Here is a 15,516-nt window from a genome sequence, read left to right as displayed (position 1 = left end):
TGAATCACAATATGTCTTGTAAATAGAGAAATGTACCACGTGGTAAATTGCTAAGCACCGCAGTGAAGCAGAGACCAAACGACAGGCCACTTTACTCATTTGTCGAGCTTGAGGGGAAGAGCCCCTTCTACTTCCACGACTAGTCCAAAATTGCTACCATTATTTTGTTTGTGACACTGTCTATCTGGAATCACCATAAGTTATCACAGTCTTCGACTAAGACAACTGTATCAAGTTAAGAAGGCACTACTTAGTATCAAGTATCATACCTGCACAAGCATATCTTTGAAGCAAGTGACAAGCTCTGTTGTCGATTCGGAAAACGTGTAAACATTGACAAAGTCGTTGTCGGTGAGAGTGTCGAGTATAGCGGAGACAGTCTCGCGAGCCAAATCGCGATGCTTGCCATACATCGCGCTGGACACGTCGAGAAGGATGGCGACGTCTTTTGGACTTGTAGCTGCACCCACGAACCAGCTGCTCGTGCGAAAGTCGTGCAGATCCTGTCTTATAGCCACTTCGTCCGTTGGCCACTTCATACCTTCAAAAATTACAAAATATTCACAATAGCAAACAAGACTGATAAACATTTCACTAAAATCCAAATCAATTTGTTCGGTAGTATTGTTGTGTTATCCATCTCTTAAAAATGCATGGAAAACAAAGCATAAGATATTTCAGTGAGTAGGTTTTTGATTTTGTATTCAAATTTTTTAAATAAGTGCAATATTTCTAAAGTTTTTAATTTATTGTGATACATTCTGTAATTTATTTAGAGTTTAACATCAACCTTCAAAATTCAAAATTTTAAATCATCATTCTTGGACCGAAAATCAAGTGACGAAGCAGTGTGTGATTACATAACCTTATCTTTTGGACAACATTAACATTTTATCAAAATTTTTGGAGAGAAATAGTACAGGCTCAGCCTAGTTTTTCCTCCAATGGCATAATTGTATTATGATTATAGTATTTTATACAATAAATGAATAAATAAATAGATGGAATTTCATGGGAGAGAAGCAGAACAATACTGTGATTGTTTTCATTATTGTGTATAGTGGTATAATCCATTTATTTTGTGGATTTTCCTGCATTGTATTCTTCAATAGTTGTAGACTAGACTAGAAGGAAGATAGTGTAGAATGTATTCTAGTTACCTTGTAAGTAATTACCGTAAGTAATGGTGCATCATTTAGCAGTTTCTTTGGAGCTCTTTACCTTTTGATCAATTGATATTGAAAATTGAAATTCATTCAAATATTTATATGATTTAGAAATGCTATATTTTTGTAAGTAATCGAAGGTATAGGACGAGGCCCTATCTTGCTAAAGCCTTCAATTCAACATTAGGTACCGTACTTGTTTATGCATTTTTCCTATTGATTGATTACTAAAAACACATTTGTAATGTACGCTCAATGTCATTCATAGTTTAGACATTCCAAAAATTAGCTGCTCACATTAATAAACCCAATGCTATTGTATTGTTAATAAATTAAACTTCTCATCTCACACCATTATCATGCAAAGATAACGTGAATTTATAATCAAGCAACGTAAATTTCAATGGATGGAACTTTCCATCTCATTCCATTTTCCATTATCAAGCAAGGATCACTGTGGATAGTATTGTAATCTTTAATTTTACTCTATGTGAATTTGTTATGAGAGTGACTATTTATTTACCTGGAAACCTTCTGAGGAAGCCCGTTGAACTGCCGAAAAACTGCCACGATAACGTTGGGTCCATCTCGTAATTATTTACAAATACAGGATCGAGATGTTCTGACCACCTCAAGGCATTCACTACATGAGACTCTGTAAAAAATCATTCATAATTATCATTGTTATCCGATTTCCATTGATAACAATGTTATTATGTTAATTGATAAGATTGTTGATGCAGCGATGGCGAGGTGCTAACTTTTTCAACTTCCATATATAAACATTATGGTCCATTGCAAACAGAATTGGCGTGGCGAAACGCCACTTCTGTTTATATTGGACCATATGTTTATATTGGATTGGCTTGGAATTGGCAGGAAGTCAGTGCCACGCCTCCGCCAAGTCACTTCAGTGTAAAGTGTCTTATGAAGCAAAAGGTAATAAAGAATGTAATTGTAATCATTAGAGGCAGGAATTGAGAGGGAGTAGTTATGATTTCAAGAAATAAGTCTGATAAGGAAGAAATTTCAGTTGACACAGAAAATGAAATTCTTCTAATTGACAATAGTTTATAGTTTATCGTTCATTTGAAGAAACACGATACAATCAATGTACTATCTGGATAAAAAAATGAGCTTCATGCTTTTATTACTGTTGCAAATATTACTGTAGTATTGCATATTACTGGATATCAATATTACAATATTACACTATTATAAAAATAAATATATACTACAGCCGGAGCGTATGAAAAAGTCTTGAGAAGGGTGGTTGTTGTGGTGGTTGGTGCTCTGGTGGATTCAAAATTGAAATATCATGCCGTGAAATTTTGAAAAGCGAAGAACGCGTGGTATGTCAGTTGATGGAATAATGTCTGCTTCTAATTGAATGAAAACTGAATAACATGTTTATCACTATTTGCCGTATTGAAATTTATTCGATTCAGTTCTGATTTGAACATTTTTTTTCTGAGAGTTTAACTGATTCTAATGTATACATAGGAATTCCATATATTTTTCATAGACATAGCTTCTAAGCATTCACGCAACTAATAAAACTATAACATTTTCATGGTGCTTATTTAAGAATTTGCTGGTCCTTCAAATTGGTCTTGCGTTCAATATTTGAATGAAGTATGTAAGCTTCTCTTCACATAAAGGTCGTATTATTAGGTTGATTGAATGAAAACTAGAATCTAGTTACTATTAAACTATTCATCAGTTCTAGCCAATGTACCTGAAACACTAATATATCTTCAAATTTGAATGAAGTATGTTGTTTTCTCTTCACATAACTACTGTTATGTAGTAGGCCTATTATTGGGTTGATTGAATAAAAACTATAATCTAATGACTATTAACTATTCATTAGTTCCAGCAGGACCTCCTATATACTACCTAGGTATATAGGAAGTCCAGGTTCCAGTCAATGTATCTAAAAACTATTCTAGGTACATTGGTTCTAGCCATACAGATACGATTATACAGCTAACTGGAATTCTAGCATTCTCTTGAAATTACTCAGAATTGACAATATTGCTAGCTTCTATTCAGTAGATTTATTACCTGTATCCGACAGAGACTCCGGTAATAGCACTGTACTGAATGATGTATTTACAGCTTGGTGGTCGAAATGTCTGTTCGGCACCAGAAATATATCCTGGCCTCCCCCTGATTGGCCATCTTCGACGATTTTCCTGCTGTTGAAGTATCGTGCATTACCTCCCTCAGCTTTCTGAGACAAGGCTGCCTGCTCGGCTGAGTCCATTATCCTCTGCAAAATACATGAGATCAGTCAGTCAATATTATCCATATTATCTAGTCAATCATACTTCAGTTAGGATGCAAAATTATTCTTCTGGAAGGAATGAGAATATTTATTTATTTATTCGTGGATACAATCACAAATCATATAAATATAATTGGGTAGGAACACAACAGAGTCCTACAATATAATTCTGAGTTAAATATTGAGTCTTCAATGTAATTGATTCTTCTTCTAGAGAAGGAAGAAGAATATGATTGTTCAAAACAATATTACACAAGCTATCGTAGTCTCAAACTATTCAACTCATTAAACTATTGAGCTACAAACTTATTTATTGTTGTAATGTTTCCATCTTTTTTCAACATGAATCACTACCGTATTCAGTCTTTGAAGTCTTTAAAGTCTTTGAATGCTGAAATGAGAGCGGAGATTGACACCCTAGTGGATTTATATGTTATTGCCGTTTTCCATCCCAGTACCAAACTGCTCATAATTAGTTGAATACTGAGAAGTAAGAGTTGATTCTAGACTGGAATCTCAATTGAAACACAGTAGTTAGAGACATACCCAAAAATTTTTTAAACGGTACTCTTAAAAATCCACCTATAGCCAGTTACACACATATCGATTATTGGACGTACGATTTTTTGGAGGAGTAGAAGAAGGAGGAGGATAAGGAGGGGGGTAGGAGTAGGAGGATAAGGGGAAAAGAAGGAGGAGGAGGAGGAGGAGGAGGAGGAGGAGGAGGAGGAGGAGGAGGAGAAGGAGAAGGAGGAGGAGGAGGAGGAGGAGAAGGAATAGGAGGAGGAGGACTAGGAGGAGGAGTGGAGTAAAAGGAGGAGGAGTGGAGTAAAAGGAGGAAGAGGAGGATGATGAGGAGTAGAAGGATAAGGAGAAGAGGAGAAGGAGGATAAGGAGGAGAGGAGGAAAAAGAGGAAGAGGAGGAGGAGGAGTAGAGGGAGGAGGAGAAGGAGGAGGAGGAAGAGGATTACCGCTTGGGGTAGGGAACCTAATTTTCAATTACCATGTTAATAAGTTATTGATTGATCAGGTAATCAACCTCTATTTAAGTTACCCTTGATCGATTCTCGAATTTTGAGTGATTTTCCTCATTCGCATTTCTCTTACACAATAGTGTATTGAACTGTACTCTGTACTTCAATAAGAGGATCCTTTTCTGCACAACCTCGTAACTCGTTGTGTCCAGAGTAACTGGTACTCGAAAAAAGAATAAGGCCCGCCGCAAAGTAGACCCACGCTAATCCACGCCATAGGATGCTTTGTAAACCATTGCTAGGCTTCTCCAGACATCAGCTGTGTAGTGCATGCAATGAATAATCCACTTGTCAGCTGATTGATTATGAATAATTATATAGCAATGGTTTACAAAACATCCCACGGCGTGGGTTGGAGTAGCGTGGATTAGCGTGGGTTTACTTTGCGGCGGGCCTAATAGTTCTCGCGTCAAATTATTAATCCAGTTGACAGCTGATTTGTGATGATAATATTAGCATAAATTGTTCTCTCTGGGTTTTATCCTGTTATATCCTCAAAAAGGACTAAGTGGTGATTCGATTTCAATGACCATAAGAGAAAATATATGTTGAAAATTTCAAGTTTCAATGTCACTTATTTCTACGAATCGTAACCGTTTCTCACAGAGTGAATTGATTGGAAATAAGTCGTCAGTCCACTCCAAAAGTTGAAGAGAGTAGTCTACGCTGAGGGGCACAAATGTTCAAATATTATTGAGGTTGGGAGGGGGTGCGGCAAAATGGAGAAGTTATGATGTGCCTACAAACAGTGTTGTGGTCTGTCATCTCCTCTCCTATCGCCTGATGGAGAAGTTGCTGTTCGTTTGAGGGTGTATGGATGGTGTTCAGCCGCGCTACGCCCGGCGCCTGAGCTGCCTACGCCCTGGATATCTCGTATTTGACTGAACTTTCCCCAGTCGCCAACAAAGGCTCTTGCTACTACTACTTCTGCTTCCACTTCTACTAGAGCCGGTTCTGCCAGGAAACAAAGAGTGGAACGCAAGTAGGTTGTGGGCTGACAACGAAGGCTCACTCTCAAACTCGCAAACATACCAAGCAAGCCCAGGCACCAAATCGACTACAAAGCGACCAAATCCTCATGGAAATCGGACTCACTGACTGATTGACTCGTTCGTTGGTTGGTCAATATTGTCGAAGAAGACCTCTCATCAAGCTTGAGATCATTGATTCACGATCAATGATCTCATCAAACTTGAGATCATTGATTCACGATCAATGATCTCATCAAACTTGAGATCATTGATTCACGATCAATGATCTTATCAAACTTCATTGATTCATCACGATCATTAAACTTGAGATCATTGATCCACGATCTAAGACTATTTGAATCTATCAATCCACTACAACGGATTGCTATCGTGTTCGCATCAATATTAGTTAAACTTCAGATACGATGCATTCTTCCATTATACTTTTCAATTCGATTTATATTTTCTTGTCAATTCATCAACTCATTCTCCCATGATCAACTCATCTTTCGATTTTTTCTTTCTACGATCACTTATTGTCTCAATTCATATGAATAAAATCAGTTACGACAATTATTCAGATCATAAAAGATATTGTAAAATTTGTCTGCTCCTCGTCTTTTGCAGTTCTAGTCAATTTATTTCAATGGTTCCAAATATTCACAATAATTATAAGGGAAGTGATTTTGTTCGTAGCACGGAACAAAACCATTTGGAATTTTTTCCCAAGTAACGCTTAACGCTCATGTTGGTTATCCAATTTCAAGATTCAGTCCATCGAAGCACATTTGATGGATTTCAATAGAGAAGTCTAAATTTATGTGCATTTGATCCGATTCAAGTGGATGGTTTGAAAACATGTAGCACTAACCGCAAGTATACCGTTATTTGAAAACGGATTATCGCCTCAATAAACATAGTTGGGGAAGAAATTCTTCGAGTGTTTCATTTGAACTAGATTTTATATCTCACCCAGTTGAAATGAATCATTTTTCATGAAAAAATCTTCTGCGAAAGGATCTGCTTCAAGTGATAGAAAATGCTCTCTGGGAAAAAACAAGAGAGACGCAAAAGCTCAGTATTTGGTAAGAAGACTGAGTTCAAGAAACAAATAAAATTGTTAGCGAAACTTCTCTCGAAAACTTCTTTTATAAATTTCGAGTCGGAAGCAAAGACAACTGTTGCAGGAACTTTTCTGCATTACTCGCTGAACTGAAAGTACTGATTTGTTTGTAAAATTGTGAGGCAATAGAATGTTTTGAATCCAGCCTAGTGTTTCTTTCTAGCTGTTCAAGTTGAAGCAGAAATTATTGGAATTCTGTTCCAAACATGTATGTCAATTACAGAAAACTTCAGATCTAACTTACAAAGGCAGTAAAATTTACTCTTCACGTGATATTTATCAAAGATAATTCATTTCTGATATTTCAGATCTGACATTCTGATATTTATCAGAGATAGATCATTTGATGGGAATATCAACCTATAAATTATAGACACTTTATAGATAGAATAAGAGCTTGAAGGTAGAAAGAGTGGAGAGTACAAATAGAATGGTCAAGTCGATATGTAGATTTCAGCTCGCTAGCGTTATCAATGAATCAAATGATATTTGTATCAATAATAATTGATACATTATCAATGATATTTGTATCATTGCACAGCTGGTCAGTGTAACCGATCTTCATCGCGACTGCCTCGTTTGGTCGCACCTTCCACTAATGAATGAGTGGGAGAGAAAATGATGGTTTTAAATTTAAATACTTTCAGAATGTAAATGTGCATACAGATATACGGGCCTCCAACACGCTCCGCGCACGCTCCGCAATCGCTCCGATCATGAACGTTACGGGAGATGTTAGATCTTCTCGCGTTCCAAATGATTTTGGCAATAAATATTTATTTCTTTCTTTCTTTCTTTCCACTCTTGCGCCCCGGTCAATCATCAATCGATCTGCTCGAGTGACGTTCGATTGCGGAGCAGAGCGAAAGTCTGTATGCACCTACGCAGCTTAAGAAATACATTGAAAGACCACGTAAAACCAGAACAGCTTGAAGATTTAGATATATTTTTCGAATTTAGAGTATTTTACTTGGAGTTCTGCATTCTACTCCGTGATTTGTTGATATGAAGAAACATTATTTACGTCGATTGTTTAATTAAAACAAAACTGCAAAAAAATGGAGAGTGTTGGAGAGCCGCAACCAGCAATAAATGATTCTTGCTTCAAATGCAATAAATTATGAATTTTAACTATTCCTAACAACATTTTGCTCTGATGTTGCAGACTATTTCTTGTAATGATTCTTTTCAAAATTAATGAATTCAATTGATAAAAAAGTGTATTATGAATTTTAACTATTTCTAATAATATTTTGCTCTACTGTTGAAGACTATTTTTTTGTAATGGTTCTTTTCAAAATTAATGAACTTTTAATATCATTAGATATGACTCACAAAGAGTAGGAAATGGTTCTTTCAACGGAGTGCGTGATGATCGTTTCATTTCGCCATGTTTTGTTCAGTGAGAAAGTTTCACCTAAGGAAAATCAATTGACACGTTCACAGAAACATGAATTATTTTCGGCTTTAAAAAGTTTTGAACGAACTCTAATTATCATGTTAAAGAAAGCAGTCAATTGTTTTTTGATGTAAGAAATTGCTAATTCACTGGTCTCTATTATGGCGGTGGTAGTCTATAATTGACCGAGCGAAGTGAGGTCTAAGATTCAAGTCGACGGTTTGGCATTTCTCTTAATGTTTATATGTTGCACATTTACGGCGAAACGCGGTAATAGATTTTCATGAAATTTGACAGGTATATTCCTTTTTTAATTGCGCGTGGACGTTTATACAAGATTTTTGGAAATTTTGCATTTCAAGGATAATAAAAAAGGAGAAGGAGCCTCCTTCATACGCCAATATTAGAGTAAAAACCAGTCTATATACAGATGTGTGGAGAAGCCAGTCTATTGCTGTATTTCCATAAGGTCTATAGTTTCAATCAGGTACTTGTGGGTGAGAATACTGCGTGAGGTCTACTGTTCACAGAACTACTAGTAATTATTCAAATGAGTAGGTCGGATGTTCAAAAATTCTTTTGAAATAATAATATGCTGTATATTCTGGCGGTAATAGTAGCGTTAGTGACGTGTGAAATCAATAGAGAGAAAACACAGGAGATACAACAAGGATGACTGCGGCCAACTCTCGAGAGGGTCCCTGAGTGACGAGGGGGGAAATATGGGTGTTTGGGGGGAGTGAGTGAGAGAGAGATTGTGAGAGGAGGTGATTCGGCCAGTGATTGATGAGCGTGGGACCAAAATCGGCTGACACGTAAGCCAGCGGCTGTGGGGGCTGCAAAACTGTGAAGCCGCTTTTCGCTCAGGCTTTTCCGCTGCAAAAATACAAGATGCTAAGTGTAACACACATTAATGTGGCGAACTCTCAACTTCCTACTTGCAAACAAGCGGAAAAGCTTGACTTTTTTAAACATACGGCTCTCATGCCTGAATGAGGTTCTAGAGGCTGGGTCATGGAGTCCAGTGAAAGCTACTCAGATTTTCCCAGTGTTCAAAAAAAGTTCAACAACTGTGAAAAAATAGTACTTTCTGATCCATTGAACATTTAAAAATAATATCTTTGAACTTTCATTCCCCCAATAATAATAATAATAAATCATTTTATTTGTTTCGACAATTATTGCCATACAAATGAGTTGAATCATTTACACATGAATATAGATAATTTTTGTATATATAAATATTTTTTTTTACATCAATATTATAACATGATAAACCAATCATAATGCCACCAACCAAGTACAGAAAAGTAAGAATGACTAATAAGAAAGATTGAAAACATGAATACCTCTATACATCTAACCTATAATATCTTAAGGCTGGCAGTGACTGATAACTATCGTAATTATCATGCTTATCTATCGGTGGTCGACACCATATTTTCTCTCTTGATAAGTGCTTTCACAGTATACTGATATACCTGTTTGATTTTCTCATCATTAAAGTTAGATAACAGTACCATCAATTTGTCTACATTTTGAACTACATTATTTACATAAGGTAAAATATACTGCAATCTAATACTTTCATATTCCGGACAGATCAATAGAAAATGTATTAACGATTCGAAATCTAAATCACAGGCAGGGCAAATTTTCTCTCCGTCAAGCTGATATCTCTGACCGTTTATGTGTAAGAATGAACTCGTGTTTGACACTCTGTACTGTGTCATACAACGAATCATTTTAATTGGCAGATCATACGTTAGCTGTTCTCCTAGTTGATATTCGGGATTAAACAATTTATAAAAAGGAGAACTTTGCGAATTCTGAGCCAAGTATCTATCCTCATCCATTATTTTCATTACATATCTTTCAAGAATTCTCTCTCTACTATTATATAGTTCAATAGCATCAAATTCAATATCGTTCCTTAAATTTTGAAACTCCAACAAATCCATCTCTCTCTGAACAATCGATAACCAATTAGAAATGAAGTTGGTTTTCAACAGTAGGCGATAACAAATGAAAGGGTATCTGGACTCTGGCATGTTCGCAATTCTTATCAGCCAAGATAGACATCTTTTGAGGATATGAAATTTGAGCCTTGGTCTATTCGCCTCCAATCTAACACACCAACTCGGCGTCGTACGCACCAGCAAGAGCAAGCGCTTCAAAAAGAACAACTGAACAGCTTCCACAGCTTGCTCACAACCGAAACCCCACACTTCACACCCGTACAAACTCGATGGTATGATAACCATATCTAATAATTTCATTTTCCCCTCCCATTTCTCAGACCTCACCTTGGATAAAATGTTGACAGCCAATATTGATTCAATTTTACCTCTATTAATTGAGCGTTTGCACATCTCTGTATATTTACCTGAGGATTGGAATATTACTCCTAAATAATTATAATTTTTACAAATTTCTATTTTTTCCTCACCAATCACGAAATCTCTATGGCTATTGCTCAATCGACCCTTATGGAATGGCAAAACTTTGGTCTTAGCTGCATTGACCTTGAGTCCTATTTCTAAGCTGTACTGATAAAGACATTTGAGCTTATTTCTCACATCAGAAATGCTATCCGCCAAGATGACTATGTCGTCTGCATATTGTAACATTAGTACATCGTTGTCTCTATCAATGTGTAATCCATGCATTCCTTTATCTCTAAAGTAAGTTTCTATTGCCGATGTGTACAGAGAGAAGAGAAGTGGGCTGGCCGGGTCACCCTGCAAAACGCCTCTTGTCAGTGGGATAGGTTCGGATTGTAAACCATGCAACCTGTTCTCGATTACCAGTGAGAAGTTCGAGTACATATATTGAAAAACGCTAACTACTCTCCTACTTAATCCGAGTTCTCTCATTTTCTGAAATAGCCTGTTATGCGGGATAGAATCGAACGCAGACTCATAATCAATAAAAATTGCATACATCTTTCTCTTTTTTACTTCCATAAAATATTTGACTACTGAATCTAGAACGAAAATATTATCTAAGCATGACCTATTTTTCCGAAATCCCGATTGACTTTCCACCATGATCCCACTCTGATCTGCCCAAATTTCTAATCTATCTGTTAATATTCCAGTAAAAATTTTTAGAATACAATTCGCAATAGATAAGCCTCGGAAATTCCTAGGATCTTTTTTACAGCCTTTCTTATGCAATAGGTATATTTTCAGCTTTGCCCAATTCAAAGGAATTTTCCCAGTCTCCATGATCAAGTTGAACAGGCTTACTAACAGGTGTTTTCCTTCAGGTGCCAAATATTTGAAAAATTCATAGGAAATCCCATCTAAACCTGGAGCACTCCCATTTTTCAATCTCTTCAATTTTCTTTCTAACTCAATCATTTCTATCGGTCTATCGAGAAAAGGATGCTTGACGTCGAAGAATATGCACTCAATAGTTCTTTTTTCAGGTCTGTATTTATTTTTAAAAAAAGATGTCCATTCTTCCAAAGTTATAGAATCATTATCGATTGATTTATTGCCCTTTACTAGACGAACTGCTCGCCAAAATTCTTTAGCATTTGATGAATTCTGAAATTTATTTTGTAAGTTATCGTTGAACTGCTTTTTCTTCTCTTTCATTTTATTTTTATAAATTAGTTTACTGTCCAGATATTTATTAAAACAATTTATATCATGTTCTTTTTTCTTAAAATTCCTATATGCCTTACGTACTTCCCTTTTCAGCCTATTACACTCTATATCGTACCAAGGTTTATTTTTGAACTTGCTTATTATTAATGACTTTTTTACCATGCCCAGATTCTCTGCCTTATTTTTTACTGTAGTCATAAAATTCTCAGCCAAACATTCTACACTTTCTTCGCTCGCATTAAATTCGATTGGGAATGTTAATTCAGACATATATGCTTCTTTGCATGCATCACTCCAGCAATATAACGTTCGAAGTTCATTTGGCACGACCTGCGCTTCTCTATCAGATTCAAATTCAGTGTACACAATCAGTGGAAGGTGATCTGAAGTTAATACAATATCTGAAACTATTAAATCAGTAATATATTGAATACTTTCGAAATTGACCCAGACCAAATCTATTAAACTATTTCCATTTGAATTATGAAACGTGAATTGCCCCGGCATGTCACTCTTACATCTACCATTCAAAACATAGAATAGATTCTTTTCCATAATATTCACCAAATCCTTCGCGTTCCTTGAAATATATCTATCCTGAGAAATCCTATCTGCATAAAGATTTGAATTTGTGAATAAACAGTTATCTATAGAACATTGGTTTAGATCCCCCATTCTCAAATTAAAGTCACCCCCAATCAATACAGGGAAAGACGAAAACAATAATTCATAATATTTCAAGCATTCCTGGAATTCATTGAGACAGTGCACAAGAGAATCAGGCTTAAAGTAAACTAAACATAATATAATAATACGGCCCTTTGGATTTTCGACCTTGACAATTATAATAAACTCTCTAGCTTCAATCAGCGTTGCTTTCAAATTTTTTTTCACTAAAACTAACAAACCACCACTGGCTCTACCTCTTGAATTTGACAATTTATCTGCTGTTTGATTAAAAGCTACATATTCGTTAAAGTCTCGAGCATGGAAAGAGTCAGTTAACCAAGTTTCACTCAAGCCTATCACTTCATGAGCGTTAAATAGTTCTATTTGTTCCTTATCTAAATTAAGCACGTTATTAATACCATGAGAGTTCCAAAAAATTATTTTAAAATATTTAGAAACAAGTCCCACCTTTTCATTAGAGTGTATCACCTTACTGGGTTGTCCTCTCGCTGGGGTCTGCTATTGTGAGAGCGGCCGGCTCCCCTGTGAAGCTCGCTTGCACTGCGCGGGTGATGCTGACTTTTCGCGTTCCAGCCACGCTCTCATTGCAGTCGGTTTTTTGGAGCGAGAATTTGAAGCTTTACCCTTCAATTGAGTGTTTTTTTCAGTTGTCTGTCTCTTGTTGGATCGAAGCACCCTGGCGCTGTCATCTGAGTTGATCCTCGCCCGCGTATTGGAAGTTGGGATGTGTTCTTTTCTAGCAGGTTTATACGCTGACGCGTTCACAAACTCCTGCACTCTCTCCCTTGAACTGGCTTCAAATCCTATTTCTGATTGAGATTCATCATTGACGCCTTCAGTTTGAATAGATATAATATCGGAAGCTTCTTCATAAATATTTGGCTCTGATTACTCAGTAGCTGCTGTTTCGACTGGGGTAGAACTCTCGTGTATTTCTACAATTACTTGACGTTCGTTTTCAGAATTTGCCTGGTTGTTAACACTCCCGAATTTCTTTTCCAACTCATCCAGAGTATATAAACGGCCGTTAACAAGAAGTTTATCATATTGCATAATAGCGTACTGTCCATCTCTCCTAGCCATTGACATTCCCCCAATAAGTGAATTTGAATTGAATTAAATTTATTCATTTCCATAGAATAGTACAACATATTATAGAATATGATACATACACAGGGTATAGCAACTACAAAAATTCAAATAAATTAAACAGAGCAATACATAATAGTGGGAATCATCCCCATTACTTTGATAAAACCATTATAAAACCAAGTGAGAAAGATGAATCTGATATCTACCTACGAATCTTCCCTAAAATAGGGCCTGTTGTTTTTACCTGTATTGTATTTGTATATGGAAAAATGAATGAATAAATGAATAAATAATGAGATCTTCAAGTCAAAGTTCAACAAAATGTATAGATGAGCTCAGTGACAGCATAAAGTAGGAAAATCCTTTTTTTTTCGATTGTTTCGATTATCTCTGGTGACAGTAAACATGAGTTATATAATAGGACTATTCATATTTGCTCGGCCGAGCTGAGTGGGAATAGTTCAATCAGAACTCATGTGGATTATATTTTCACTGTGAGGATCACGTTCACTATCACTGATATGTGGGAATCCAGCTTCAAGGAGTGTTCTTGAAAACCTTCAATTCTAGAGGTACACCTGGGAAATTCAACTGAACGTGCCTGCCAAACAATATTTTTGGTTCACCCCTACACACAGACGAATATATGAATAACACAAGACACATTTATATACGAATATAATATGATACAGTCTTCGTAGAAGTATTCCGGTAATGTTGATAAGTATGAAATTGCTGTTAAGGGCATTATTATGGAATAAAGAGATGAATGATAAAATGATGTTTCAGGAGTGATGGATGAATCCTCATTTGAATACACATATCAAGCGTGTGGGTAAAGCTCTCTTGTCGTAGCTATATGATTTGTAACTGTATCAAATGAAAAAGCTCTTGATATTTTTCCATCTTCTATTTCAATAAATCTTAGTATAGTGATTTCAAGTGAGTTAAATGTCTATATTGATAGACTTTTGAAATCTTTTTTGGCCACATAGGACCACTCTCAATCAACTAAGTCAATCAACTAAAAACGTCCTTGGTTCTGAAGCTGTCTGGCTTTTCAATATTTGATAATATAATAAATGTTTGTTGAGAGAAGATTTGCATGAGAGCTGACTTATTGGAAAGTTTAGGGAGAAATTTGAATAATCTGTTCGATATTTGAGAAAGATCGACTGGAAAGATGACAGCTTTCCAGTCTGTTTCCTCAGAGATCAAGGAGCAAGTTTCCCATCTCTATTCATTTTCGTAACTATTACGGTCGTGCAACATCACTTGGCAAACTCTGTAGACAAACATGAAGATCGTAATTAGAGAATTATCGTCGGTTCAGGTGGTGTTCGTGGTGAAGACGGAGTTATAGGGAGGCGACGGTGGCGGCTTCTAATCGGTTTAAATGCTGTTACACGGCACAATACTCTCTGCTGTGTCGTGTCGTGCCGTGCCGTGCTGTACCGTCGCTGGCCAACTTCGTCGGTGCCTTAATTACTGGAGAAGAGTTCATCATTCCATTCTACTTGAGACGACAGGTAATCAGCTTTCTCTAGTTAGTATAGGAAGGGGTCTCGAGAAAGCGAGTTGCGTCTGAAAAAGAGGCACCAAGACAGAGATGAATGCGATGACAATGGGGAAGCAGGCACTGTCACTGAGATCCGGAAAACTTTCCCTTGCTACATTTCATCAGCTCGTCTTCCCTCTCAACAACCTTTCAACCAGTCCGACGATCGATCTTTCCATTCTACTCTTATCTTGAGAGAAAGCGCTCCAACCAACCCTCTCTGCTTTCAGCCGTCAGCCTTGTCTACGGATCTATCTCGTGGCCCGTTCATATCACCGGATCATCCGATATCCTATCCTCTTCAGAGAAGTTACGAATGATATTGCTCAAGAAAATACAGTTCCACACTGAAAAAAAAAATGAAATTAGGCTAGTCAGTCTTTATATTTCTGCTAAAAACTTGACATTCAGGAAGTTAAAAGGAAAGAATCGAGTGTTAGTTTCTGACTTTTCGTGTACGTATAATTCAATTTGAGACTCATTTTCTCCTTATTCACAAATAGCTTCTTATAGTTATTCTATTGTGATCCTCGCCAATAAATAATATAACATTTTATCTATTTAGGTGACTGCATT

The 15,516-nt window shown here is 36.5% G+C and overlaps 1 protein-coding gene across 2 annotated transcripts in view; it reads right to left on the bottom strand.

Annotated features, from left to right (window-relative positions):
• Positions 1-15,516, bottom strand: part of LOC111052093 (voltage-dependent calcium channel subunit alpha-2/delta-3) — a 114,037-nt gene that overhangs the window by 47,207 nt on the left and 51,314 nt on the right. For both annotated transcript variants that reach the window (XM_022338717.2, XM_039420694.1), the window contains exons 4-6: positions 3,234-3,441; positions 1,690-1,821; positions 270-541 (exon numbers count right to left, since the gene is read on the bottom strand). In XM_022338717.2, the coding sequence (XP_022194409.2) occupies positions 270-541; positions 1,690-1,821; positions 3,234-3,441 (612 nt within the window). The remainder of the gene's footprint in view (positions 1-269; positions 542-1,689; positions 1,822-3,233; positions 3,442-15,516) is intronic.

The sequence above is a fragment of the Nilaparvata lugens genome, chromosome 2 (genome assembly GCF_014356525.2).
Source record: "Nilaparvata lugens isolate BPH chromosome 2, ASM1435652v1, whole genome shotgun sequence".
NCBI lineage: Eukaryota > Metazoa > Arthropoda > Insecta > Hemiptera > Delphacidae > Nilaparvata > Nilaparvata lugens.
This window is presented reverse-complemented; position numbering and strand designations above follow the sequence as displayed.